The sequence below is a fragment of the Perissodus microlepis genome, chromosome 4, assembly GCF_051167445.1.
Source record: "Perissodus microlepis isolate ML-2025 ecotype Zambia chromosome 4, ASM5116744v1, whole genome shotgun sequence".
NCBI classification, from domain to species: Eukaryota; Metazoa; Chordata; class Actinopteri; order Cichliformes; family Cichlidae; genus Perissodus; species Perissodus microlepis.
Window position 1 is genome coordinate 24641337 of NC_140464.1, and position 12428 is coordinate 24653764.

The following is a 12428-nucleotide window of genomic DNA, read 5'->3' on the forward strand; positions in this document are numbered from 1 at the left end:
AAGTCAGAAATTGTGAGCAACGTTATTAATTTTTATTACTTCATAAAATATACACAAATACTGTAAATAAAGAGTGTTTAAGAACTGTACATGATATCAGTACACAATACATAAAGTGAAATCCCCCCCAAATAGGCTCATTCTCCATACCATCCCCAACCCAACAGTTACAATGCCACTGGGTCATGGTGGCCTGTACAAAGGTAATTACACACAGTACACTGCTATTTACAAATCCCTGCAAATTGCATCAGTTAAGCTTTCTTCTTAATGACATCGTCAAGGTTTCTGGAGGTTTAAAAAAAAAAAAAAAAAAAAAAAAAAAAATCCAAAAGGTGACATCACACTATTGGCATTTTATTTTTGCAGGATACTGAAAGCCCTAAGTATTGAATAACGATGAAGGTGGACAGGCTTTGAACAACTGAGAAACAAAGGCATTCAAAAAACATAGAAGGTACGTCCAATAAATTACAGGATGATGAGTGACAGTTTAACATAAATACAGTTATTTAAAAAAACTGCATACAAACTAAGACAAAGGGAATTTATTATTCTTTGCAGGGATTCACTGTATCACGCTTCCTTTCACACATACACAAAATGTTGGATGACCCAGCTGGCACAGCAACAGTAATCCATCCCACAATTTAGCATTTTAAATACCCAAACTCCAAATGCCTATTTCTGTTGTTAGTTTCCATTTTTCTACTTTACACTTTAAAACAAAAATTACCACATTTGGCTTTACATTGAAATAAAAAAATATTTACAGTGGAGTAAACAAACTTGGGTGTGGGGAAAAAAAAAAAAAAAGTATAGTTATAGTATATTACTGGATGCCCTACCCTCCCAGACCGCACCCTGAAATGTGATCCCAAATGTTGAAAGAGCCTGCCCAGTACCCCCTATTACCTTCAATAATAAAAGAATAAAAAAAGGTATTGTTAAGAACTATCATAAAAATTGCAGCCACTTTTTGTTAGCCAAAGTGGGCAGCTGTGGTCTCTGGTCGAATATAATCGGTTTGCTGAAAATTTCCTGAGGAGCTTCCCTCAAGACTTCAGAGTTCTGTCTTTGCGTCATCTACCGTCATTCTTTACCATTTCCACTAACATTTTTAAAAGAAAAAAGATTCAAAACAGGCAAGTAAGGGGTGGCGAAGACTTCCATGGCTACGTTTTGAGGGGCAGCAAGTAATCACAAAAGGGATGAAGGACAAGCAATCACCAAATGCTACTTCACCAGAAACATTACAGCAGCTAAAAACATCACTTACTATTCCTTTTTCAAAGTTACTCTTCATTTTGCCTTCTATCACCTGACCTACATGTCTCCATTTATTTATATTTAAGAGGTTATTAAAAACAAACAGTAAAGGGGACCTATTATGCTTCATTTTCTTCCATAGTCTGTATGTAGTTTCCCTGTATAAGTAATCCATGAGCTAAATGTTTTGGCTTCAGACTGCTCTGAATGCCCAATTTCAGACAGTTTCTCTCTAGTCTTGGCTCTTTGTGATGTCATAGAGAGGGGATATCCTAATAAAGTTGTTATGTTTGGGAGAAACAGAAAAGTTGACTTAGAGGGGGAAGCCGTTCCAGGAAGAGATGAACAAAGAGGCTGCAAGACCCAGTGTAAGACAAACATGGATTATTATAAACTGTGAATCATGCAAAGCTACTTCTATTAGTAGGCTCAAAGAATTCAAATATGGAGCAGGAAACGAGCATAAGAGGCCCCCTTTAAGAACAGGAAAGTACTCCAATGTCATTATGAAAATCAAAAGATGTTTTTGCTGTGTCTAAATTGAAAAATAAATTTTTTGGGGGGAAAATAATGTCAGTTTATAATCAACCTTTGATTAAACACATGCATGTCCCGGATACCCTTCTGCTCCTTTGATGCCAACAGTTCTTCACATTTTTCAGAATGCTGAGGGAATGTTTTGAGGAAGAGGAGGGCAGGTATGAGCAACTGTCAAGGTGCAGCTTTGTCATTTGTATTGTGGTAGTGATGATCCAGGGTTCAGTAAAGAGAGTTCATGGAGAAGGAAGGAAGAAGCAGAAAAAAAAATAAAAAATTGCTGGATACCTTCGTGTATTTTCCTGGATCCTGAAAGAGTTACTGTCCTTTTCCAAAGACCCATGTGTCCATTTGCAATCATCTTTTCATAGAACAAAGTAAGAATGAAGGAAAATAAACTGTAGCAACAACTATATCTTGAAGCCCTGAAACAAGAGATGTATTGTCATTAAAGAAGAAATTTACAGATAAATAGCAAATATTTAAATTAAACAAGTGATTTTAAAAAACTAAACAAAACAAAAAAACAAAAACCACACTACACCTCACCTGTCAGTTTTACTTGCATGCAGAGCTGGAAAATTCTATTTTCCCATGTGCTCAAATGGCACGCTGACCTGCAGAGGACAGTACAGATTCAAGATAAAGAGTCAGCAATTACATCTCTCTTTCTCACACACACACACACACACACACACACACACACACACACACACACACACACACAAACGCAGGACAAAATTATCCCACACTGAATCATGTCCTAACCCCATTAGATACAGTTCAAACAACAACACTGATAACTTTGCAAGCTAATTACAATGTTAATGCTTTCATATTTTTTTAAATCTCGTTCTGTCCTTGCTGTTCTTCTTCGTTAGTATTGAGTGCAGTCTTGGCAGACAGTATAGGCGATACTACACCATAGCGTCCTGTAGTGTATTGCAGTTACAAAAACATATATGGGCGAATCCTTGCAGCCCTACATACCATGTATTAATTTATCCTCTCCCAATTACATCAGTCATCTATCTGCCTGTCCTACCCCCAAAGTCTAACCTTCTGTCACCCTTGTATGCCGTTTTTTCTTCTGTTGTTAAGTAGGAGGGGCTAAAATGTGTCTCTCAATGTCGAAGTTTGGCGACTCCAGTTTAGACGAATCAATGCTGTACAAAGTGGCATTATATATATTATTTAAATAATCAGGCCTGAGTCAAAAGCTCAAGCTTCAGACTCCTTTAAACACTCGGCTATCTACTCTTAGAGGTTTATGATGCCAGAGCTAAGCCTAAAAGAAGAAATCTTTAACCGAACGGAACTAAAATGGCTAATTACAGACTGTGGATGAACACAGATGTTGCAAAAAGTCCCAGTATAATAATCAAATAAAGCTACTTTAGCAGGGCTCAAGAATAAAAATGTAGAGGTAAAAAAGAAGCAAAACAAATGATTATCATCACCAGCCTTGTGGGTTACCTGATCAACCCCAGGGCCTTTTCTCACCTGTGACGTAGAAATTCTCGATTGGTCGTGGCGGGCTGTGAGGTCAGAGGATGATACGTTGGCAGGAGCACCACGGTGGAGCCGCATGCTCACCTTCCTCTCTCGCTCTGCACGAGAAATTGCACGTGGTGACGTGTTACCTAAAACACAATAAAAACGCCTAGATTAGATAAAAATATTCAAGAAAAAAGAAAAATACTCTGGTGTCCGTCTTATTCTGTTTCCTCTTTTTTTCTTGTAATGCAGCAGTTGGCTAAAAACTCACCAGACTGCTGGACCCGAGACGCAGGGTTAGAAATGGCTTGCTCAGGGCCGTTCCTGACTCTGTTGGGAGCTCCAGGATTTGGACCTGGAGGGAGGCCTCGCGATGCAGACCCCCTGGGGACTCCTCCGATCCGCTCATCTCTCTCATCCGCAGTCCTCCTCTCCCTATCCCCATCTTCAGCTGTCCGACTGGCACCCTTTTAGATAAGATAAGCCACATTCAAGCCTAACTACTGACAGGTAGCCGTATTATAATGTGGTGAAAATACAAATCAAAGTTCAAGTTAGAAACTGTAGATATAAACTTACAAATTTGAGCATGTTCCAGTCAAAGACATAATCGTAAGAGAAGCCCTGTCGGTGGAACAGATTCCTGAAGAGCTGTCGAAGGTAGGAGTAGTCTGGTTTGTCATCAAAACGGAGTGAGCGGCAAAAGTTCAGGTATGTGGAGAACTCAGCTGTAAGAGGGTAAATAAAAATAATGAGAGTAGAACAGAAAGTTCACTGTAGCGGTAAACTTTGTGTGATTAGATAATTGTTAGCATTCAATTTCATACTGAGAAAATACAACATCTTAAAATAATTTCAGAGGTATGTGTAGTACGCAGAGGCGCCCTGTGAGCCTCACTTACATGGGTATCCTTTGCAAAGAACTTCAATGGGTGTGGACATTTTCTTCTCGCTGATCCGTTCATATTTCTGTCTCTTTGTGGCAGCCTTGAGGCCCTGCCACGGGAGTGACCCCAGGTTGAAGTACATGAGGACGTAGCCAAGAGACTCCAGGTCATCACGTCTGGACTGCTCTGTAGACAGAACGCATGAGAGAGGGGGAGAAAGATCATTAGTCATCATAACAATCATTTAAAAAAAAAAAAAAAAAAAAAAAAAGTGGCCTGTAAATTTGTTTAAAGAGCATCAGAATGAAATTACAAAGCAACGTGAACCCTCCCCCCCCCCCATCCCCACAATCCCAGATAACTCTTCCTTCTTTACAGCCTGTATATATATCAGATACAGTGATGATAAAACGATGCCGCAGTGAAGAGGCACATCCAAAATTAAATGGCTGAATAAGAGGGACTTTTCACTAAACAGAAAACAGAGCTAGAGTCAGTAAATTTCTACACAGAAGAAATATTTAGCACAAGGAAGAACTTCAAACACCATAAATTTTTTTGGGTGCTTTAACTCAATCATGTTACGATTTGGTGAAAGGGAAAAGATCATAGTAATTTGTAAGATTCCAAGTATTCCACAAATCCAGGTAAGTGCTAGAGGGTTTAAAAAGAGATGAGTGCCATAGAGTGGCTCTAAAGAATCACATTTAAAGTAATGTTTAGATGAAATCTCTACATCTGCTGTGGAGATGATGAGATTTCTTTGAGTCACAAGTCTAAGGCTACTGAGATCACCTCTTCATTAACACAGTCACACCAGTTCAATGAAATGTAAACCTTATGACAGAGAGAGTGCATTTGCTGTCAGCTCCACTGTGGAGCCTGCCCACCTGCCTGCTGTGAGCTCTGTGGTCAGATGGAGGCAGTACACACACACACACACACACACACACACACACACACACACACACACACACACACACACACACACACACACACACACACACACACACACACACACACACACACACACACCAACAAAAACAGTCTGTGGGCCACCCTTGCTCATGTTGTTGTTGGTTCGTTAGCCGGCCACGGAGAAGAGCATAGAATGAGCTGAAGTGAAACAGATGAAAAAAATAAATTAAAAAAAAATACTAAAGTGTGGACAGCAGACACTTTAAGATTTTTTACTTTTTTTTTTGCGCCGTTTTCCCGTTCCTGATCAACTCCACTGTCGCACCCCACTATACTCCTGCCCACTTGTCAACCAATCAACATTCGGTAGTCGCATACATCATCTGCTTTAAGCGGCACGCAGTTAGGATCTTGGAGTGGTGCATGGCTGCACATCTCACATGGGTGAGAACCTCTCTCCCTTCTGTCTGACCAAAAAGTGTACGCAGATGAATATATTTACAAGGATAAACCCGTTTTAAGGTATATCGTCTCCATTGGTCATGATCACACAGTTATTTCTATTTGCCCTCCATTAGGGTACAGGAAGCTGTTGAACAATAGGTATCGCCACTCAGACGATAGAACCAGATAGCTGGATAGCATAAAAATGGCCTGTATTTATATAGCGCTTTACTAGTCCCCAAGGACCCCAAAGCGCTTTACACATCCAGTCATCCACACACAGGTCATGGTAAGCTACATTGTAGCCACAGCCACCCTGGGGCGCACTGACAGAGGCGAGGCTGCCGGACACTGGCGCCACCGGGCCCTCTGACCACCACCAGTAGGCAACGGGTGAAGTGTCTTGCCCAAGGACACAACGACCGAGACTGTCCAAGCCGGGGCTCGAACCGGCAACCTTCCGATTACAAGGTGAACTCCCAACTCTTGAGCCACGATCGCCCCGTAGCATAAGAGGAGAAGTTGTTAAACTGGAAACAAAGACTTTGTTGAAAACTTTTTACAATGAACACTCTCCAAAGTCTCAAGTTTTCAAACTATTGCACAGCTCCTTCTGTGTATCTATGCATCTCTGAGCTTCTGTACTTGAGTATCATTAAAATAGCAGTGAAAATCAACATGATCATACTACAGCGGCTGCAGTGCAACATGCCAGGTTACAAAACTCGAGAGGTGCACGACCACAAACACTGTGGGGCCACAGCGAGCATAAGAACAACATTACAGAGAGACTGTATCAGTTTAAATCATTTGACAGATTATTTTACAAGGAAAGATCTGGTGCATCAGAAAATCTCTGAACTTGAACTAACATATGGCACCTTAATACAGTTCTTTCTGCTTAAGGGAAGCTCTCTCTACTATATCAGTAAGAAACATTAATCACAATACAGAGCTGTAAGATAAATGCTTCAGATTATGTCTAAATAACTCAATAACAGCAGTACTCTGCAAAATTTAACACCATGGTTTCATATCCAACACACCAAAGCCTTCATTAAAATGCAGGCAAATTAGGCTCACGTGTCTCCTCCAAGTCTTACCGATCCCAAGATGTGTGTTGATGGAGGCGTAGCGCGCTGTGCCCGTCAGGTTCTTGTTCTCCCGGTAAGGAATGTGCTGGTGTGTGCGGGCATCACGGTACTTCTTGGCCAGCCCAAAGTCAATGATGTACACCAAGTTGCCTTTCTTGCCGAGTCCCATCAGGAAGTTGTCAGGCTTTACATCTCGATGGATGAAGTTCTTGGAATGGATGTACTCAATGCGACTTATCTGGAGAGTAAAGGTGGGAGAGTGGTGAAACAATGTTAGCAGCACAAAAAGCCTCTAGGTAAAAACAAAGGTTACAATGGGACATGACAGGTCATCTTATATTTTACATCCCATAAGTTCAGCACTGCCCCTGTGGAGTTTCCCGACTCAGAAAAACAGTTATTGTCACATGACCATTTCTTTTCTGAGTACATACTATCAAAACACTATATAAACATGCAAAAACAAAAAGTTCTGGAATCCAAAAATTTCACAATTTGTGTATGACTGTTTCTGAATGTGTCATAACAACCAGCGTGAGACTGCATGTCACCTTCCGGCTGTCCTTTACACTTCTTGACTTCCTGCCCAGCATATGCAATTAATATCTATTAACTGAAGCTACTGGTGTAAATGATCTCCACAACAGACTGAGCGTCACCACTTCCTGTGGAGTTGTTTTTTGTTTTTTTGCTTTTTTAAAATCCCTGCAACCAGCAATGAAAGCTATGTAGACAAAATGTGTTCTCATCCCATCTAAAAAGCCAGCCATACCCTTAGTGCCCTCAATACATCTTGGCTTTCTCATTCCATTTATATGAAAACAAGGCAAAATGTGCCAGAGGATGTATAAAGAGAAGCTTCAGCTGGAACAAAAGGTGAGATCAGTTGTGCTTGAGAGAGAACATCTAGGCCAGCACAGTCTACAAAAAGGCCACTATTACAAAACACACAAATCACAAAATTATCCCTGACTTTAACTGAAAGGTTCGTAGCATACCATCTGGTCAGCCAAAAGCAGGACAGTCTTTAGGCTGAATTTGCGGGAGCAAAAATTGAAGAGGTCCTCCAGACTAGGGCCGAGCAGCTCCATCACCATCACGTTGTAGTCTCCCTCTGCGCCACACCACTTTATAGATGGAATGCCCACTAGTGAAGACACACATCAAATCAGAACAATGCCCCCGAATCGTGGCACACACACTGCTGGTTGGACATTTATCGTCATCTTCACTTTACACATTTAGCAGATTTCATAGGATTTGCATCTCCTATGCCGTCTTGGCCAATAAATTCAAGAAGGAATTTGTTGAAAAATCTTGACAAGCATGTCCAAGCTCTAATTTCTTACCTCCTCCTTGCATCATCTTGTAGAACTTGCTTTCAATGTGCAGCTGTGGGTGTTTGGTCTTCACACATTCCAGTTTGATGGCTACCTCCTCACCAGTGGCGATGTTGGCACCTGAAGAGACACGTGCAGAAATACCCACAGCAGTCAAGACAATTGCACCTTTGCATGTACGAGGACCAAAGACGAATGAGCATAAAGGAAAATCTGAGTTCAGTGCCCGGATAAAGGAGGGGAAAAAAAAAAAAAAAAAGGAATGGCACAGTTTGAAAAGAGAGGCTCTCCACACACTAATGTGGAAAGAACCTCACCAGGCAGAAAGCTGGGTAAAGCGTGTAAGAACTGAAGAAGAAAAAAAGAAAAAAGAAAGTGGATGCTTCAACTTACCGAGGTAAATGTCTCCAAAAGAACCACTCCCTATCTTTCGCCCGAGCCGGTACTTGTTCCCAACTCTCAGCTCCATGCTTCCAACTTGTCACTGTCACAGTGGGAAAACACAGATATTAAAATAAAGCAACAAACATACAAACTGAGCATCATCGCTCCTCTTTCACCACTTCAGCTATAACCATGACCATTTCCTGAACTTTCCCCTAAAGGCAGAAAGAGGGAATTTATCCTCGAGGGTCAGTCAACTGCTCACATGATGTGTACCAATCCCTCAGCACTCAAGTGTTCACATGTTTTTGAGACAGAATGTGGCCCAAACAGGGCCACTTGATCAGCAAACAGCTGTCTGGTGCCCAGAAATACAAGATCAGATTTGTAGGGCAGCTAGGGGTGAGAGAGAGGCGGCTGCAGTGAGATCAGCAAAAACATGGAAGGGAGGAGAAAGAAAAACAGGAAAAAAAAAAGAGAGAGGCCATGCACAAATGCCAGTTTCCACTTGGAAGTGGAGTGAACCAGAATCAATGGACTTGGCACACACGAGGAAATGAAACAGCTTTTTTTGGGGGGGGGGTTGTGTGCGTCGAGCTGATTTGCACGTGATGCCGGAGCAGGATCATCACTTATTTAGTGCTCGCTCCACCATGCCACATTGTGCAGCCATTGCAAAAGCAAGACTAAGCTCTCTGCCGTTCTGCGCTGGCACTGCCAAGCGAGTGAAGGCATGAGCAGCCAGGGAGCACTGACTGGCTTTATCTATGTCAAGGCCCTCACACAATTCTGTGTGATGAACTCCACAAAGCGCTGCACAGACTTTATCAGCATGGACATTTTTACTGTCGCCACCCTTTAACACTACTGCAACAAAACATCATATTACACTGACGCTCGTTTATAAAATGCTGTCGCTTTCGAGTTTCAACCCTCAACTTTCCAACCGAACGTTTGCAAAGCACAGAACGCTCTGCATCTTCTTCACCAATCCCTGTGTTGCATCTGCCAACTCAACAACCTTTATAAAATCCCAACTTTAAATGACTCCACATATTAGTTTTGCTGGAACGCAGACACAAGCTCTCAAAACACCCAGGAATCACCATCATGGATCAACTGAACCTTACTTTTCATCAGCAGCAACTGCATCACAAAGGCCGTACATATCCTGATGAACTCTACCTGATGAGGACAGCCTGCTAGGAGATGTGATAGAGGCAGATGGATCTGGGTCATTAAAGAGTGAGAGTTCATGTCTCATGTGCTGCAGCCAGGTCTCCCGATTTAGGGAGGAACACTAACACAAGGTTACACCTAAAGGGTACAACGAAAGTGCCAATGGTTAATTACTTCATATAGGAACAGTGGCACAAGACGCTAAATACAAGACTCTACCCATATTATTTGAGATATTTTCTCATGAGCTACTAAAAGACTAAGACAGACTTTAGTACAGCAAATGCAGTTATTGCAGTAACGTGAAGAGTCTGTGATTTGAGGTTTCAAAGGTGCCTTGTGTGAAGTGAAGCAAGTGGAATTAGCCTGTCACACTGCACTGGAAAAACACCATGTGCTATTACGGTAGTAATCGTCTACACAAGAGTGGATTGGTTAAGATGGTACAGTACACATCTGCTGGTTGGGGGGAGTCTTAGTGGTGACTGCTGAGACAGGATGTCCTGAGGATGTTGTACACTGTGGTTGAAAAATCACACACACAGACAATATATATCACTAAAATGACCTCAATCTGAAGTTAAATTATCGTGCGTTTTCCGTACATGTAATCGTTTAGATGGATGTTTAAAAAAGTGCTATACTTGGAAATGATTATTGCTCTTTTAAAACAAACAAAACAAGTACTGTAACAGAGAGCCAAAAGATTTCACAATCACACGAAGAAAAGAACAGAGCTAACGTTATGCCTCTCGCACACGGACAGCTGTCACTACTACACAAACAACTCGCGTGTTACAGACTCCACGCTGAATGCGTGTGTTAATATCGCCTAAAGTTGCAACACAAATGTATGTTGTTGTTGTTTTTGTTTTTTTAAAACGGCAACGCTACATTTCTCTTTCCTGTTTGCAATTTGACAAGTAGCAAGCCAGTGGCGAATAGGCAAGAGCAACAAATCTGCCGTAGTTTCAGTTACGTTTTTTTTTAAATTGCTAAGATTTACTGAGTATTTACTGAGTGTTTCTGTATAATTTGAGGACCTTTCGAGTAACGTTAGTGAAAAACATCAGCGCTAGGCTGCAACATTAGTTAAGAGTTAGCTGCTAAGAGTAAGCTAGGATAAATACGTTAACGGAACCGTGATACGCGTAGCCCCGTTAATACTGTCAAAAATAAAATAAAGAAAGCTAATAATATTTAATATTATACTTCGTCACATTTTATATTATAACCGCACCCATGTATGTCACTGGACAAGCCTGTGCAGATCCCTACTACGCGCCCCCTCCCCCTCTCTTGGAAGCCGTGAATAGGAGCGTCTGATTCGGCCGAATCTGGCCCCTTTTCCCCCTTGGTTTCTCCTTTTCCCTGACCCAGCACTCACCCGATATTAGGTTCGTCCGAGAGCTGGGTTGGTGGAGGTTCTGATCCGATGGTTGTCAGTCGGACAAGAGCCCGGGTAGTGGAGGATGGAAGCGGATTCTGTTGGCTCTCATACCCCCAGCTCTTAGCTCAGTCGTCGACTGCACTCCCTGTTAATAGTCCCTGAGATGCTCCGGCAGTACGACGGCCGTTCTCCGCTCGAGTCTGTCTCCCCCTCTCGTTACTTAACGACGTGCGTGTTCACAGCGCAATGATGTCATTCCCTGAATGTCAGTGCACTGCCATTAAAGGAAAACGCCACATATAACGACTCCTATATCTGCAAATTTACCATTCACGAATAACTATCCAATACCATTATTACTGTCATTCGTTTTTAGGTAAATAGTCAAGTGTGTGCATACTCCTGCATTAATAATGAGATAATTATGTAGTACTACTACTAAGTATGCAAGAGTTTTTTGTTTTTTTTTTAAATCCCTGGATAAACTATGTCCCTGCACAGTTTTTCACTTTGCCATTATTCTTGTTCCTACCTTCCATGTGTTAAAATCTGATGCCAAAGGGCGTTTCTTGAATCCAATCATTTTCAATTCAGTTTTATTTATATAGCACCAAATCACCAGTTGCCTCAAGGAACCTTGTATTGTAAGGTAAAGAACCTAAAATAATACAGAGAAAACTCAACAGTCAGACTTTAGCGCAAGCGCTTGGTGACAATTTTAACAGACAATTTTACCTCCAGCAGAACCAGGCTCAGGGAGGGGTCAGCTAGGACCAGTTGGGAAAGAGAGAGAGTGAGCTCATCCTACATACAGTCCTAATCAAAAGTTTAAGACCACTTGAAAAATGGCAAAAAAAATCCTATTTTACATGGTGGGATCTTAACAAGGTTCCAAGTAGAGCTTCAACATGCAACAAGAAGAATTGGAGAGGAGACAAAAAAAATTTTTGAGCATGCAATTTATTGAAAACAACCCTTAAATGGAAACAGGCTGCTTTACAGCTGATCTTTAGGACCACACCACCAAAAAAACCTGTAAACCCTCCCAAAACAGAAATCAAGTTCCCTACATGAACTCAGTAATGAGTAGGTCCACTGTTATTGTTGATCACTTCAAAAATTTGTTGCAGCATGCTTGATGCAAGCATTTCCATGAAGTGAGTGGGAACATTTCTGCAAGTGGTGAAGATGGTCGCAGGAAGATGGTCTGGAACTGTTGTACACTTTTGTAAGCTTCCCTTGCCATTGATCTGAAAAGGTTCTCAATTCGATTTAGATCAGGGGAACATGCAGGATTGTCCAAAAGAGGGGAAGAAGTCCCTCATCCTGCAGGCATTGTATACTGTAGCATTGTCCTGTTGAAAAACCCAGTCATTACCACACAGACGAGGGCCCTTAGTCATGAGGGATGCTCTCTGCAACATCTGGACATAGCCAGTGGCTGTTTGACGTAGTAGGCCGTTTTGAGTAGTGGGATCTACTTGTCATG

The 12428-nt window shown here is 41.7% G+C and overlaps 1 protein-coding gene across 1 annotated transcript; it reads right to left on the minus strand.

Annotated features, from left to right (window-relative positions):
• Positions 1-10: 10 nt before the first annotated feature.
• LOC146389043 (casein kinase I) lies at positions 11-11169 on the minus strand. Its single transcript, XM_084926686.1, has 11 exons — positions 10937-11169; positions 8380-8470; positions 7996-8106; positions 7645-7793; positions 6656-6884; positions 4206-4376; positions 3883-4031; positions 3575-3770; positions 3310-3449; positions 2356-2423; positions 11-2231 (listed from the first exon to the last, which is right to left on the minus strand). Exons 2-10 carry the CDS (start codon positions 8453-8455, stop codon positions 2391-2393), a joined length of 1254 nt encoding a protein of 417 aa, XP_084782812.1. The 5' UTR covers positions 8456-8470; positions 10937-11169; the 3' UTR covers positions 11-2231; positions 2356-2390.
• Between the last annotated feature and the right edge of the window lie 1259 nt (positions 11170-12428).